Below are 17,783 nucleotides of genomic sequence, written 5' to 3'. Positions count from 1 at the left end.
ATTTTACTTGTACATATCTATTCTATTTATTTTGTTTTGTTGGTATGTTTGGTTTTGTCTCCCCCTTTTAGACTGTGAACCCACTGCTGGGTAGGGACTGTCTCTATATGTTGCCAATTTGTACTTCCCAAGCACTTAGTACAGTGCTCTGCTCAGAGTAAGCACTCAATATGACATGATGATGATGATGATGGTGCTAGCCTTCTCACTGTGCCTCGTTCTCACCTGTCCCACCTTCAACCCCTTGCTCACATCCTACCTCTGGCCTGGAATGCCCTCCCCCCTCAAATCCGCCAATCACACTTCCCCCCTTCAAAGCTCTAGTGAAAGCTCACCTCCTCCAAGAGGCCTTCCCAGACTAAGCCCCCTTTCCCTCAGCTCCCTGTCTCCATCGCCCCGACTCGCTCCCTTTTCTCCACCCACCCCACAGCATCTGGGTATATATACATATCTATAATTCTATTTATTTATATTGATGCTATTGATGCCTGTTTACTTGTTTTGATGTCTGTCTCTCCCCTTCTAGACTGTATGCCCACTGTGGGCAGGAATTGTCTCTTTACTGCTGAATTGTACTTTCCAAGTGCTTACTACAGTGCTCTGCACACAATAAGTGCTCAATAAATATGAATGAATGAATGAATGAATGTTTCCCAGTGTAAGGGAGAAGAAGTGGGTGGGTCCAGTACTGGACATAATAAGGCTGCTGGAGTCCCATCTTCATTTCTGAAAGGGACTTCTAAAAAAGACGCCTTCCGGGGTATAATAAGTAGTGCAACCCAGTTTACAAAGGTGAGGATGGGCTTGAAAGGAAAGCATGCTCCTCTGATAGTGGACCTATCTGTAGAAACTGCCAAGGGTTCTGAGACATGGTAGGGAATGACTGAATTCAAAATTCCTATGGTACTGATGGTAAATTCAGAAAGCGGAAGGTTTGGAAAATCACAGGAACCTAAGGCTGATCGACTAGCTCCGGTATTAATGAGACAAGTAGCAGGGACCCCATTAATAGACCCCTGGGCATAGAGGTCCTTGTGGATCAATGGGCATGAGTGATGGCATGATGAAATCACAGTCCCTCAGGCTGTCCTAATGATTACGGGCTGAGGGAGGCAGGGGTGGAGGTGACAAAGATCCCAAAGGCTGCCTGGGTGGAGGGCGGAAGGAACATTCATGATTCCAATGTCCGTTTCTGTCTATTTTTGCTAAAATTCCTTCCCTCGCCCTTGAGTTGTTTGGTAGGTTTGTATTTGGAGGGCCAATTGTCTGGCGTCAAGCCCGTCTTTCCTTTTCTCCTGACAAGCTAAAACAATAGTTAGCTACAGCCACAAGTTCTTGAAGTGGTTTTGTTTGCCACCCTACACAAATCATCCCTAATTGCTCCTGCAGCTTGGAGAGGAGCCCTTGCACAAATGTGCTTGCTCGGCTGGGTCCTTAATGCCTGAGTGTCTTTCAAATACTCCCTTGAGGACATCTAAATAATCAGCGGGGAACTCTCCTTAACTTGTTTGCAGCTGCTGATCTTTCCCCAATCGGGTTTTCTTGGGCACATTATGTCAATGGAGTCTACTAGTTTCCTCCTGGCCTGACCTTCCAGAGGTCCAAGGAAACCTGGGTCCTCCTCTGGCCATTCGGCCTCCCTGTGTAGGCATCCCCGTACTTCGGAAGGCAGAATAGCCCATAATCATTGAGTCATGTGGCCCAGGTAAGATTATAACAATTTATTACTGTTTCTAATTCCTCCTTAATAATAGTAATAATAATTACGGTATTTCATTCATTCAATCATATTTATTGAGCACTTCCTGTGTGCAGAACACTGTACCATGCGCTTGGAAAGTACAATTTGGCAACAGATAGAGACAATCCCTACCCAACAATGGGCTCCCAGTCTAGAATGGGGGAGACAGACAACAAAACAAAACAGACAGGCATCTGTTTGTTAAGTGCTTACTACGTGCCAAGCACTGAACTAAGCACTGGGGTGGATACAAACAAATCAGGTTGGACTTTATAGTCTTTTGCACTTCTCTGTTGCAACAAGACGTCTGGCGCCTTTTAAAAAGTCTCCTCCCAGTCTCAATCCCAATTTCACAGATGAGGTAACAGACAGAGAAGCTAAGTGACTTGCCCAAGGTCACACAGCAGACAAGTGGCAGAGCCGGGATTAGAACCCATGATCTTCTGGCTCCCAGGCCCAAGCTCTACTGATTACACCATGCTGCTTCTCACACTTTTGTGGCGCGTCCCATATATTAGGGAGGAACTCTTTAACCAGATTACAAAAGTCACCAGGGGTCCATGGAGCATGGACAGTGGCCTATCCTTCTCCTCCCGGCATCTGCTTAAGAGGGGCCTGAATTGTAGGATTTCTATGGCTTCTGGTATGACCAGATACTGGTGAAAATGCCATAGGTTTCTTTCTTTCTGTAAGGTAAGGTGGAGGATCAGTCAGGGGTTGTCCTGAGACAATCAAGAGTTCCTAAGCAGTCTCTGTTTCTTCATTCCCTTCCTGTGTCTCAGGACGGAGAGGGCAATAGGGGAGCTTTAAAGGCTCTGGGGGATAAAGTGGGTAAGCCATTAGGTCCCTGACAACTCTGCTTAAAGGACAAACTTTGATCCCCCAGATGAGGACACTTAGGCCCAGGGAGATTAAGCAAATTTGCCTACGTTCATACAGTAGGACACTGGTGAAGCTGAACTCTAACCCAGGCCTCCTGTTCCTAACCCTGTGCAATTTCCATTATGCCGTACTGCCTCCCCCGTCAACAATATCAATGAAAATAGCAGTAATAATAGAGCATGCATATTGAACCAATGTGCTCAGGAAGACTCACATTAGGCTGCTACAGCATCACAACTGAAGCAGTTTCCTGGAACTGAGCCAGAACATACTGACCCTAAGTATTATTATTATGGTATTTGTTAAGTGCTTACCATGTGCCAAGCGCTGTTCTACACACTGGGGTAGATACAAGGTAATCAGGGTGTCATATCCCACGTGGGGCTCACAGTCTTAATCACCATTTTACAGATGAGGTAACAGGCGCAAAGTTAAGTGGCTTGCCCAAGGTCCCACAGCAGACAGAACCCACGTCCTCTGACTCCCAAGACCATGCTCTTGCCACTAAGCCACGCTGCTTCTCGGCGCACCTGCTCACTCCCTTGCTGCGAGCAGTCTCTGTTGTGGAGTTGTTGGAGGAAGCATCGGCGAGGGTTGGGACAGTGCTCTGCACACAGTAAGCGCTCAATAAATACGATTGATGATGATGATGATGATGACAAAAGGATGGGAAACTCAAAGAAAGAAAATTGAGGCACCCCATGACTGTGCTCCCCTGAGGGTGTGTGGCACACCCTACTCGGACTCATGTCCTCTCCACCACCCTGCCGTTAGAGGATTTTGAGGAGTCGAGAAACATTTGGGAAAAGTGAACCAGGCAGCATAATGAAGTATGGACTGGAGAAGCTGGTGGCAGGAAGTCAGTGAAGAGGTTTGTTCCATGAAATCAAACTGAGATGACCAGCGCCTGGATCAAGGTGATCCCATTTGGATGGAGAGAGATGAGATGATATGGGAAATGTGGGAGAAAAATCAGCAGGAATTAGTGATGGACTGAGTGTGAGAGTCAAGGATGTGATGTGAGAGTAAAGGGATGTGAATGGGATGTGAGAGTCAAGCCCTACCTCCTTCCCCTCCCCACAGCACCTGTATATATGTTTGCACATATTTATTACTCTATTTTACTTGTACATATTTACTATTCTATTTATTTTCTTAATGATGTGCATCTAGCTTTATTTCTATTTATTCTGATGACTTGACACCTGTCCACATGTTTTGTTTTGTTATCTGTCTCCCCCTTCTAGACTGTGAGCCCGTTGTTGGGTAGGGACCGTCTCTATACTTTGCCAACTTGTACTTCCCAAGTGCTTAGTAGAGTGCTCTGGACACAGAAAGCGCTCAATTAATATGACTGACTGACTGAATGAATGAAAAGATATTGTGAAAATGGGGAGTTTCTGGGAAAAAGCTGTGGATTTTTGGTGGTGGTGTCAACTGTGAAGAGAAAGTTAGGTGGAAGCATGGACTTAGGAGAGATGAGGAGTTCAGTTTTAGACAGTAAGTTTAAGATGTCAATGGAACAACATTTACAGAGTAGAAGGCAAAGATGCAGCATTGCAAAGGAAGTCAGTCTGGCAAGTTGGATTTGGGAGTTACCCACAAAGAAATTGTACCTCAAGTCACGAAAGCAAGTAAACTCCCCAAGGGAATGTGTAAAGTGAAAAGAGTAGGGGACCCAAAATAGAGCCTTGAGAGACATCATGGCTAAGAGGCGCGAGACAAAAACAGTAGCAATCACAGAGGTCTAAATTTTTTTAAATTCCACTATTTGTAAATATTTCCCTCTATATATTCTTTAAAATAGTTTTTGGTTGTTGAATTTGCATGTAAGGAAAAAGACATGATTTCTCTGCATTTATGCCACCATAAGAATCTTATGTCAGAATGTTGTCATTTTATGCATTCAGTCCCCATACAAGCCAGCGCAACCCAACTTTGACACTCCCGTGAGATGAAGCAGTTAATCAACAACTTATATTTATATGCTTTTGTCACTATCTAGTTTATCTTTTCTACGAGCACTATTCTGCCTTATTTAGCACCAAGAGCAGGTTTTAGATTAGTTTCAAGCCTGGAAATATTTGATCTGTCTCTCAAACTGCCCTGCCGACCTGCTTTAGTTTCTGACCCAACACTTACATGTTTGTATGATGGCTGTCCTCAGCAACAATGGTATTTAACTAGTGCTTCAGCAGGAAGCACCATCTAAGTGTTTGGGAGAGTATAAAAACAAGACATATTGATCACTGCCCTCTATTTGGATGGAGAGACAAGATAATCACAATGGGAGGACCGTAGCACAAAGAATACAAATGTAGTATAGCAGCTGAATAGCTGCCTTTACAAATACATAGACAAAAATATTTGTAGGTGTATAGTGCAGATAGGAATGGAATTGGGATGTACGTGGGATGCTAAAAATTAATCGGTGAAGGCAATATTTGCAGAGGGCCTTGAAGACAGGAAGAGTTATAGCCCCGTAGATTTGGGGGTGGGACAGACAAATGGGGAGAGGAAGGCATTATGTCTCTATGGGAACCAGTATAGCCAAGTTTTGACCCAGCTTCTTTTGCATCCAGAGTATGTCTCAGACTACTTTTGGAAATTCATCAGGAAATTAGGTGACTTTCTCATGATGTTTTAATGTTGTATGTTCAAGGACTGGGAAGAATATTTTTGTCTTTGACCCCAAACTTAAAACGTTAACACGCTGCTTTCCAACTTGCTTTGAAATGTTAAAAAAATTTAAGTTTTGTCTTTCTACCATTCACAACAAGGTCTCCCTGTATGTCTTTTAGGAACACCTAGACCAGGTAAATTTTACTGAGCAAAACTAAAAAGGTAACCATTGCTCATAGATGACATAAGCTAGGTTATGACAAACATACACACTTAAGGTGTTGATTAACTGCTTTAGTTCACAGGAGTGAAATTTGAACCCACATCCTCTGGCTCACACTTCATACCACTTATAGCAAACTGAGCTATTTAACTTAAGCATTTATTAGTAATTAATAGCTAGATCTTTCTCCAAAACTTGAGACTGAAGGATAAAAACTGAAGGAACTGAAAGGATCAGCCCAGTGAAGTCCACTGCCCACCTGACCCGCCTTTCTCCGACAACCAGCCAAATGCTTCCCCCTTAAATCTTAAGTCTTGGTGAAGTGCTTCCATAGGGAAAAACAAAGTCATTCATTATAGGATTCAGACTCATTAACAATCTGCTAGTCTCCTGAGTAGTGTAACAGGATTCCTTAAAAAGACAATCATATTTATTGAGCACTTACTGTGTGTACAGCGCTGTACTAAGCTGCTTGGGAGAGTACAATACAACAGAACTGATAGACCTGTTCACTGCCCATGACAACCTTACAGTCTAGGTAGCCACGTTTTTGTTGCTATTTTTTAAATCAGCGGAATACTGAAACTCGAAGGGACCTTGAAAGGTTATCTGGTTCAGACTTCTGGCAGGTGAGTAAACCATTTAGGACACATGAGAAAATTAATTTCCTCTCGTTCTTACTGTGCCCTGGTATCAGCATCCTCCCCATAAAAACAAAACAAAAAAAAAACCCTTCACATACTAATAAGTCAGCTAGAAACCACAGAGCTTTTGCTACCAAAGCCAGAAGACTTTCACTTCTGCGAGGTACTACCATTCATTGCTCTTGGTCCTTCCCTGAGAACATTCTCAAGGCACTTTTGAGCCCATTTTTAGAACAGAGACTATTTCACCAGCTACGATTCTAAAAACAACTTGCCTAAGCAAGTGGCTGGGAGTGGGGGGCTACTATGCTTCATTCATTTTTTCAATCGTATTTACTCAGTGCTTAGTGTGTACAAAGCACTGCACTAAGCGCTTGAGAGAGTACACAACATACTCCCTGACCACAATGCGCTAGCTCACAAGTGAAAATTTCAGAAGCAGAGAGGGAAAAGATTCCCAGAGGTAGTCCAAATTGATCCTCAGATTGCAAACATTTGAAGACCACAGTCCTAGAAAACAAGCTTCCCCTAAGATCTGCACCTGTCATCTGGCCAATTCCAAAATCCAACATTCTACCCTTTTGCTGCATCTTGTCTTATGCCATTGAGTCGCTCCTCCTCCATCTGCAATCATTCTGGTAGTGTGTATCCAGAGCTTTCACTGAAGCTTAAAGAAGGATCCCATCTTTCAGAATGTTCTGTCCCCAAAGAGGTAATGGATGACAGCGTTTCACGTTTTACCACTTTTCAATTTCAAAATAGGCTGGTGTGCCCCTTTATAAAAATCAGTGGTATGTTTAATGGTATTTGTTAAGTGCTTGCTATGTGTCAAACACAGTTCTAAGCACTGGGGTAGGCCCAAGTTAATTAGGTCACACGGTCCCCACGCCTTTACACTGTATACTCATTTTGAATGGGAAATGTGTCTGTTACACTGTGCTCTCCCAAGTGCTTAGTGCAGGGCTCTGCACACACTAAGTACTCAAATATGATTGACTGAAATGGGGCCCTAAGCAAGAGCGAGAGTCTAAGCAAGAGGAAAACAGGTATTTAATCCCCATTCTACAGTTGAGGAAACTGAGGCACACAGGAAAGGAAAATGCTTGCCTAAGGTCACACACCAAGCAATTGGCAAAGCTGGGACTAGAACCTAGGTCTAAGAGCAGGTGCATGCTCTTTCTCTAGGCCACACTGCTTGTGCCAAACAGTGTACTACGCCATCAGGGGAGTACAATAGAGTAAGCATACAAACCTTACCTTCAAGGATCTTACAGTCCAGCAGGGGACACAAATATAAAAATAAAGTACAGGTAGAGGAAACAATCAAGTATAAAGATAATGTTCAAAAAAATGCTAAGGGAGTGGGAGGAGGTCCAACAGGCTTTGACACACAAAGCATGCTTCTGAATCAACAAGCCAAAGAGTGTATTACTAAAACATAGTAAAAATAAAACAGACATTTAGATAATATATTTATGAGAAATCTCAAATTTACCTCATTACCAAAGTGACACAAAGTGAAATGAATAAGTAAAATAAGACAGCAACATATTTTGTAGAGGTGAACTACTGCTACTAATCCCAGAATTTATTAGCAGCCAATTCCCACTTCAAAAAGAATACCTACAGAGGTGTTAAATGAATGATACGTGACCATAAATATAATCTCTTGTTCTACACGTTTCCATCCTCATCTGAGCCAGGAGACCAATTTTGGGCTAAGGTTCAACTCACTGGAAAGCACTCTGAAGTAGCTCCATGTCTCAGATGCTTGCACATTGTCAGAAGGTATCTAGGCCTAACAGCGAAGGGAAAATGGCACCTCCACCCCTCTTCTGATTTTCTCATTCTTTTGTACCTGCCACTTATTCTTCTTCCCTATCAGTTTTGGGGAAAGAGCAGAGGCAATGTGGGATGGTTTTAAAGCATCACCCTGCCTTCTTATTGAACCCAGACACCTATGAAGGCATACACATAGGGCCCGTTTTTACGCTTCACTATGTTTTCAAAGTGAATATCAAACTACAGGAATTTTCTAAAATAACTGATTAAAATCAATAAAATAGTGTGTGCTCACTTTTTGGTCCTAATGTATTACAGGATGCTTCCACAACCATGAAAAAATTGCAAAGACAAAGTTTAAGAGACTCTTAGCCTTAGTCAGAAAGGAGAAGGATAGAGTCCAAGATCTTTCTTGTATTAGTGAAGTGGAATCTACTGGCAGAAGCCTAAAGGAGACCCAAACTGTAGGAGATAGAGCCATTGACTTGGACAGGGAAAATTGTTTCACTGGCTCCTGCCAGCAGAAAGGCTGAAAATAATCCAGACATTAGGCCTGAGAGAGACCTACCTCATCCACTATCTAATCCAGAAGCTATCCCCTGGTGAAAACATCTGTATTATAGCTGCTAAATGTCTTCAGAAATATTTTCCTATATCAGAATTTTACTCCAGTTTAGGAATTTTGATAAAGACCTTTTTTTAAAAAAAACTATTCTACACTAGTAGAAGCTGTGATAAATGGAACAATCCAAAATCTTTAGTCTACGTAGAATATTTTTCCAAATAGAAACCAAGGAGTCTGCTGAAAAATGATTCACTACCGCCTTAGTTTATATCCTTCTTTAAGGATTATAGTTGCTCTAACCTCCCCCAAAACAAACAAAAAAACTGGACAACTTTCTACAATAAATATTTTTTAAATTTTCATTACCTAAAAAGGAATTCAGAATTAAGGTACTATTTTCCCTCACTAACTTTTCATCATATCAATTTATCATCAGTCTATTTTAGCCCATTTCCAGACTGATTGCCCATTTTTGGGTAGGGACTGTCTCTATATGTTGCCATATTGTACTTTCCAAGTGCTTAGTACAGTGCTCTGCACACAGTAAGCGCTCAATAAATATAACTGAATGGACAAAACCGCATGTTGAGTGGAAAGAGGGTGCAGCTGAACAGATGATCTATGCACTCCCTCCTAAGCAACGGACACTGTTGTGTCTCCATCCAGTCTAGACACCACTATTGAGTATAGAAGAATTTTCTACCAGGAGAGTAGAAAAGGAATATCTTATTCCTTAAGATGTTTCAGAAAAGACCTACCATTTGTCCTGGATAGTTTGTTCGCTTGCCTGAAGGGACAGAACTGGACCAAAGTCTGAGATCCCTTCTAGCTCTATGATCCTTTCCCTGCAAAATGTATTTGGCTTCTGCAGATATGCAGGTCTTTACACAATGGGGTAGAACATAAACATAAGAAAAAAACTATCTGTGTATTTATTAAAATAACAGCAAGCTTTCCAAAGTGACCAAACACAACGTCATCTCTGGCTAACATGTTGAAACAATACTTGAAATTAGTTCCCGCTCCCACCATCTCCAAGCATGAACTAAAAGAGGAGGTTCCTTGATTTCCCTTCTGCTACCTTTTTGGAGTGAATAAACACAAACACACATGAATATTCTGACCTTTGGCAGTTGGTACTTAGTCTATTTTTTCCTAAGGAAAAACAACCAAGAGAAATAGCTGCATTTTGCATTTGTTTTTTTTTACTTAGTAAAACCTTAGTGAATTACAAAACAAACTGAACAACATAATGCTGCAGAATTGTAATTAAACTGTAAAAAACCCAAAATTTCAGATGGTATAAAAATACATGGCATTAATTCCAAATCCTACATATGAGACAACTAAAATTAAGATGAAATTTTTTAAAAAAATCACATTAAGAATTCCTAATGTCTCTGGTGCCACCTTTGGTACCAAGTTCTGGTAATGCCCATGAGAGCCAGAGATGGTGACAAGATCGAAGCTTACTCCCCTGGGGTTGACATCATCTCTTTCCTACTCAATCACTCTATATGCCCTTTCTCCTGTTCCTCCACTTATAAACACCTACTGTCCTGGCCCAGCCCACATCACCACTTCCAAAACTCCATCTTCCCTATGTGGTAAACTAGCCTCCTAAAAATAAGGAAACACGGCTGACAATCTTCAAGAACACTCTGGTAGGGAGTCTTAGGACTGGCATCTCAACCAATTAATTCTGCTTGACCTTGGGCAAACTGCCTACCTTTTCCCATCTTACAGGAAGATAAAATATTGAGACTACTTTGTAAGGTGTTATACAATAATAATATTAATGATGGCATTTGTTAAGCGCTTACTATGTGCAAAGCACTGTTCTAAGCCCTGGGGGGATACAAGTTGATCAGGTTGTCCCATGTGGGGCTCACAGTCTTCATCCCCATTTTACAGATGAGGTCACTGAGGCTCCGAGAAGTTAAGCATATATACATTTAAGCTATAATTCTTATTAGATAAATTAGTAGTCAAAGGACCCAGGCCACTGCAATAATGAGAAACTATGAAACTAGTTGAGGTAGCAAAAATCCACATTAATCTCTCCCTAAAAAGAAAAAAAAAGTTCTTGCAAAGAAAACCTACCAAGGAATAAACTATAACCAGCCTCAGTATCAGAGGAAATGGAATAAAGATAACTGAAATCCAGAACAAAAAACCGTATTTTAAGACAATAGTTACAACACCCTCTCCAACCAAACCTTTTAAAATAGCTGCTTGGAAGTTAACTGATTTGCATTCCAACTCTTTTTTTTTTTTTAAACTCTGCCTTCCTTCTAGTGGAAGTCCAAATGAGAAGTGAGATTGTCAAGTAGACATCAGTGAGGGCAAAGTAAAAGTGCTAGGTTATATACATACTAGATAACAAGTCCCATAATAACTTTCAGAAAAATCTGGAAAATACTGAAAAATTGTCCATCTTGAAACAAGGAACCCTCCCACACTGAGTTACAACTTGTTTTGAACTAATGATTATGATATTAGTCAAATCAAAGTTTGATCTAGTAAAAAAAAATCCAAGAGAAATCCTCAAAAAATACGATCTTCAAGCATCTTCTCTAGTCCAAAAGTCACAAGTAATTTGAGATTTCCCTCAGAAAAATGAGATCTTTCAATCTACAGAGAATCTGTTCACTTATCCAATAAGCCTAGTTTATGAGAATTCCATGCCTCATAAAATTGTACCTAACAAAACATGTTCTAAAACAATCACATATTTCTACAAAACTACAGAAGCAGATAGTTTATCATATTGTTCAGGTCCCTGAGATCACCGAAAAAACAAATATACCAAGTTGTCCTACGATGCAGTGGTTGCACTCTCTTAAAACTCCACAATGAAGAAAACCCATACAAAGTCACCTATTTTGCTGCCGAACACGTGCACACAAGCCATTTCTTCTACCTCGCACTACCAGATGAATGTTTCTCAATTCCCTGACAATGCTCTAGCCAAAATGCAAAGCGATAACATGCATAAAGGCAAAACTGAGTATACATCAGCCTTTGTAATGGTGGGCTATACCAAGTAATCACTCACCTGGTACTTTTATTCAACTGACTGGCTAACAAACGGCAAGAATCATGTTTTGGTTTATTTATAAAAAAAATTCTAAACAATAAGAGATTACTGACTTGATTTCTGATTCCTAACTACCTAGTAAATTCTTTGTGGGCAGGGATCATTCTACAACTCTCCCTAGCACTTGTTTAGTACTCCATATATAGTAAGCACTCCAATACCACCGATTGATAGTATTTACCTCTGAAAATATACCAAACTTTCCACACTGGGCATGTTAATGGATCAAAGAGGTGCTGTACCTCAAAAATAAATGGTAATCCAGAGGCACCAAGAGATCAGGGATTACACCATTTTCTGCATTATTTCACCTCTAACCGTAGTTACTTGAACAATTTCAGAAGCCCTCTAATGGAAAAACTACTAAAGGGAACTAAACAAAACTGTAAGAAAAGTCCTTATTGCTAAGTTATTCCATTAGGGAAATAAGGAGGAGGTGGGAGATGGGAGAACAGCAAACACAGGACAGTAAGAGGAGGCCTCCAGAGGACAGTACACAATCCCACAATAGTGGTTCCCTCTTTGAAGTAGGCACTGATGCCCAAGCTGTAGTCAGAGCCCAGCATGCCAGCTTCTGGAACAAACAACAAAGGTCAAGCCCTAAAGGGGAACCATGCCCGCATTCTTCTAAAAACAAAGCAGACCACGGTCAAAAGAATTAATCAGGGGTGGCTATGGAAATTGTTTACCATGATGATATTTCTACCATAAACAAATGCATTCTCTGAATGTTTGTACATATTTGTTACTCTATTTTATTTTTACATATCTATTCTATTTATTTTATTTTGTTAGTATGGTTTTGTTCTCTATCTCTCCCTTTTAGACTGTGAGCCCACTGTTGGGTAGGGACTGTCTCTATATGTCGCCAACTTGTACTTCCCAAACGCTTAGTACAGTGCTCTGCACACAGTAAGCGCTCAATAAATACGATTGATGATGGTAAGACATTTTTAGATTAGATAACTGCAATATAACTAACTTATAAAATCAGTTTGGGAAATCAAGAGTTAACTCCAGGAAGGGTTTTTTTTGGTTGCAAATCCAAGTTTAAATAACTTACAATAAACAATAAGGGGAAAAAGACTAAAGCCTCCCCATCATTTCTACTCATACTACATGATACAATACCAACTAAAAATAAATCTGGATTTTTACTAAAAATAACACTGTCTAAATAAATTCATTGCTAAATCTTTATAGAAAGACCTGCTAGAACACTTCCCCCCGCATACTAGTAAACTTTATAGATTGCATCGACTACCTCCAGGAATCCCTTGCATTTGTTTGCCCTTATGCATCTTTTTTCTAAAAATGAGCGTTTTTTCCCCCCTTTAATGATCCCACTACAATACAGAACTTTTTATAGTAACTTCCCTAATGAAAAGTGTAGGTGGTTTTGCAAAGATTCACAGTGAATGGTTAAGGAAAAATATAAAATACTTCTCTTCCATTTGATACTGGCGATTTTTAGATCATAAATTCAGAAATGAAATATCTTCCTAATATTAGCAAAAGGGCCAAGGGCTTCCAACAGTACTCTGCACACAGTAAGCGCTCAATAAATACGATTGAATGAATGAAACTGTCCAGCGTCCAAGCTAGAGCAGATGAAACCTTTTGCTTAAACATAGCCTCTGCATAAATGTTATCACTGGGTTGAAGAAAAATGCCTAAAAGCCTTCCGCAACCTCAACACGGCCAAAGTGCAGATGACTGTTTCACTTGGATACACTGGTCCAGGTAAAGATGCAATCAATAGTATTTCCTGAGTGTTTACTGTGTGCAGACAACTCAGTCCTTATTTAGAAGAATTTCTCATCGAAAGGAGAGTGAGAAGGTAAGCAATAGTCTAACTTGCATATATACATTTTATGTGCCGGTTAAAGACTATATGTGTGTGTACACACACACACACACACACACACACACACACGCACTCTGACAGAGAATCAGATTGTATTATTTTCTGACAACCACTCCTAAAATAATTACTTAGCTATTAAATCGAGATGGGCTAGACGTACATTTGGGACGTGACTAGTTCTCGGACGACTGTGAAATCACAGAATAAACTGACATCTATTCTGAAGACTGTTACATGGATTCAGTAGGTTTTGAATGATTCAACACGATATGGGGCATTTATCTTATTTCTGGGATTGGGGTTAATTCTCACGTCTTTCTTGTTCCCGTCGTTAAGTATTTTGGATTCAAATCTATCAAGGCAAAATAAATGCACTGAATTTGAACTTCACAATTTCCAATATTGGGTATTCTAGTTTAAATACATCACATTTCAACTTAACAAATACTGAGTGATACCTCACAGAAACTCTTCTAAATGGCCCCAAGAGAAATCCGCAACACCGGATGAAGTCCTGAACTGACATACTGAAACCCCGTACTGTTTCTTTTCGATTACGACAGACCCCAGAACAAACATATTCATTCATATTTGCAACCAGAAAGGAGGAAAACAGAAAAATCCCAGCGGCATGACAACTCCCACAATGACTGTGGTCATTTACTACCCCTACTTAAATCCTTGTGGCTTGAATGACTCTTTAAAAATGCTAACTACACCCCAATCTGCAAGTATACCCAGGAGTAGAGGGAATAAAACCAAGCAGACAATGAACAGGCAGCCAAAGGCACAATACCTCACCAACCACACATGTGATATATTAAAAATTAATGACTTACGCCATTTCCCCAGTATCTTTGCATCCCTTTCTCCAACGACTCCCATCATCACATGTATCACAAAACGCATCTCTTCTCTCACCAAATCAGGGGTATTTAGGGAGCGCTTGGTATATGCAGAGCACTGTACTAGGCGCTTTAGAGAAGCAGCGTGGCTCAGCGGAAAGAGCCCGGGCTTTGGAGTCAGAGGTCACGGGTTCAAATCCCACCTCCGCCAATTGCCTGCTGTGTGACCTTGGGCATGTCACTTAACTTCTCTATGCCTCAGTTCCTTCATCTGTAAAATGGGGGTTAAGACTGTGAGCCCCCCGTGGGATAATCTGATCACCTTGTAACCTCCCCAGTGCCTAGAACAGGGCTTTGCACATAGTAAGTGCTTAATAAATGCCATCATTATTGTTATTATTATTAGAGAAGCAGCGTGGCTCAGTGGAAAGAGCCTGGGCTTTGGAGTCTGAGGTCACGGGTTCAAATCCCGGCTCCGCCAATTGCCTGCTGTGTGACCTTGGAAAAGTCACTTAACTTCTCTATGCCTCAGTTCCTTCATCTGTAAAATGGGGGTTAAGACTGTGAGCCCCCCGTGGGATAACCTGATCAATCGTATTTATTGAGCGCTTACTGTGTGCAGAGCACTGTACTAAGCGCTTGAAAGTACAAGTTGGCAACATATGGAGATGGTCCCTACCCAACAGTGGGCTCGCGGTCTAGAAGGGGGACACAGAGAACAAAACCAAACATACCAACAGAATAAAATAGAACAGATAAGTACAAGATAGATAAATAAATAAATAATAAATGAATAATAAATAATAAATAAATAAATAATAAATAGATGGATACAGATAGATAGATAGATAGATAGATAGATAGACAGATAGAGTAATAAATATATACAGACATACGTCAACCCCCAGAGGGGCTATAACCGAGGAAGGGGGCAACCCCCGAGCCCACTGTTGGGTAGGGACTGTCTGTATATGTTGCCAACTTGTACTTCCCAAGCGCTTAGTACAGTGCTCTGCACAGAGGGTGCGCTCAATACGATTGATTGACTGGGGAAGCTCGCCTGCGGCCATTCATTCATTCAATCGTATTTACTGAGCGCTTACTGTGTGCAGAGCACTGTACTAAGCGCTTGGGAAGGACAAGTCGGCAACATATAGAAACGGTCCCTACCCAACAGCGGGCTCACAGTCTAGAAGGGGGAGATGGAGAACAAAACCAAACATACTAACAAAATAAAATAAATAGAATAGATATGTACAAGATAATAAATAAATTAATTAATTAATGAATAAATAAATACATACATACAGAAAGAAAGAAAGAAAGAAAGAAAGAAAGAAAGAAAGAAGGAAAGAAATATGTACAGACATACGTCAACCCCCGGAGGGGCTATAACCGAGGAAGGGGGCAACCCCCGAGCCCACTGTTGGGTAGGGACTGTCTCTATATGTTGCCAACTTGTACTTCCCACAAGCGCTTAGTACAGTGCTCTGTACACGGGGAGCGCTCAATAAATACGATTGAATGAATGAACAGCAAAATAAAATAAATAGAATAGATACGTACAAGTAAAATAAATAGAGTAATAAATATGTACAAACATATATCCATATATACAGGTGCTGTGGGGAAGGGAAGGAGGTAAGATGGGGGGGATGGAGAGGGGGACGAGGAAGGGATGGGCGTCTGGGAAGAGGAGGAGGAGGAGGAAAGGGAGGGGGAGAGCAGAGGGGTGGGGTTGGGAAGCAAAACACAATGAAAAGCCCTTTAGACTGTTGGGTAGGGACTGTCTCTATATGTTGCCAATTTGTGCTTCCCAAGCGCTTAGTACAGTGCTCTGCACACAGTAAGCGCTCAATAAATACGATTGATGATGATGATGAAAAGCGGCTGCAATGGGAGCAGAGTCATTGCAGTCCAACGTGATGAGGCGGCGGCCGGGAGGGCCGACGCCGCCTCACGGGGGCAACCGGAGGGGAGGGGAGCGCTTAGCACAGTGCTCTGCACACAGTAAGCGCTCAATACATACGACTGATGATGAAGGGAAGGGCCACTTACCGAGCAGCAGGACGCTCTTCCCCGCGGGGAGCTTGGAGCGGGAGCGGGTGGACACCTCGCTGAGGATGCAGGACCTAACGGAGAGCGACACACGGGGTTGGGGAGGGCGGGGGGCTCGGGCCTCCCTCCCCGGGGATGGGGAGGGACGGCGGGCGGGCGGGTGGTGCGTGAGGAAGCGGGGGCGAGGGCCGGTTCGAGCGGCCCGGTAATGGAGGATGGGTGTGTGGGGGGGGGGGGGGGGTGTGGGGCGGTTACCAGAGGTTCTGCCCGTCCTCCTCGTCCGCCTTGCCGTCGCCCCCGCCGCCGTTGCCGTTGGAGAAGCCGTTGGCGGAGGCTCCGCCCGCGAAGGTGGCGGTGAGTGCGGGCGGAGAGGAGCCGAAGGGGACGCCTCGCCCCGCCGCCGCCGCCGCCGCCATCTTGGTTCGGCTCCCTCTGCTCCCGTCGGCTCGGCGAGCGGGGCGGTGGCGGCGGGGACCCGGATGTAGGGCGTTCGCCGGCCGGGCGGAAGGAAGGGGGCGGGGGGGGGGGGGGCCCGGCTCCTCGAACGTTCCCCCCGCCGCGCATGCGCCGGGTGGGGTCACGTGGGCCGCTGAAGGGCGCTTCCCCCAGCCCCCGCCCCCTCAGGCCCCTCAGCCCTCCGCCGCAGCGCCTCGTTTGTTCTTCTTTTCTAACGGAAAGACAATAATAATAATAATAATAATAATGGCATTTATTAAGCGCTTACTATGTGCCAAGCACGTCTATCCTCCAGGAGGCCTTCCCAGACTGAGCCCCCTCCTTCCCCTCCCCACAGCACCTGTATATATGTTTGTACTTATTTACTACTCTATCTATTGTACTTGTACATATCCATTTATTTTATTTTGTTAATATGTTTTGTTGTCTGTCTCCCCCTTCTAGACTGGGAGCCCACTGTTGGGTAGGGACTGTCTCTATGGGTTGCCAATTTGTACCTCCCAAGCGCCTAGTACAGTGCTCTGCACATAGTAAGCGCTCAGTAAATACGCTTGATGATGATGAGGATGATATCCGCCACACTGTCGGTCTCTTAAAGTCCCGCCCTGACCGACATTTTCTCCCCCCCTCCCCCCCACCCTTGGTAATTCCCCCGTCCAAAGCTGGACCGGTCAGTCGGATTTATTGAGCGCTTACCGTGGGCAGAGCACCGTATTAAGCGCTTGGGAAGTCCAATCAATCAATCAATCGTATTTATTGAGCGCTTACTGTGGGCAGGGCACCGTACTAAGCGCTTGGGAAGGACAAGTTGGCAACCTATAGTCCCTACCCAACAGTGGGCTCACAGTCTAGAAGGGGGAGACAGAGAACAAAACCAGACAGATTAACAAAATAGAATAAATATGTACCACGAAGTACAAGTTGGCAACATATGGAGACAGTCCCTACAGTGGGCTCACAGTCTAGAAGGAGGAGATGGAGAACCAAACCGAACATAT

The 17,783-nt window shown here is 42.8% G+C and overlaps 1 protein-coding gene across 1 annotated transcript in view; it reads right to left on the bottom strand.

Annotated features, from left to right (window-relative positions):
• Window positions 1–16,815, bottom strand: part of DYNC1LI1 (dynein cytoplasmic 1 light intermediate chain 1) — a 41,554-nt gene extending 24,739 nt beyond the window's left edge. The window contains exons 1-2 of the mRNA XM_038769203.1: window positions 16,585–16,815; window positions 16,330–16,403 (exon numbers count right to left, since the gene is read on the bottom strand). Coding sequence (XP_038625131.1) covers window positions 16,330–16,403; window positions 16,585–16,745 — 235 coding nt within the window. The 5' untranslated portion in view covers window positions 16,746–16,815. The remainder of the gene's footprint in view (window positions 1–16,329; window positions 16,404–16,584) is intronic.
• Between the last annotated feature and the right edge of the window lie 968 nt (window positions 16,816–17,783).

This window comes from Tachyglossus aculeatus, chromosome 2 (genome assembly GCF_015852505.1).
Source record: "Tachyglossus aculeatus isolate mTacAcu1 chromosome 2, mTacAcu1.pri, whole genome shotgun sequence".
NCBI lineage: Eukaryota > Metazoa > Chordata > Mammalia > Monotremata > Tachyglossidae > Tachyglossus > Tachyglossus aculeatus.
Note: the sequence above shows the minus strand (reverse complement) of the source record. Positions and strands in the feature narration are given on the sequence as shown.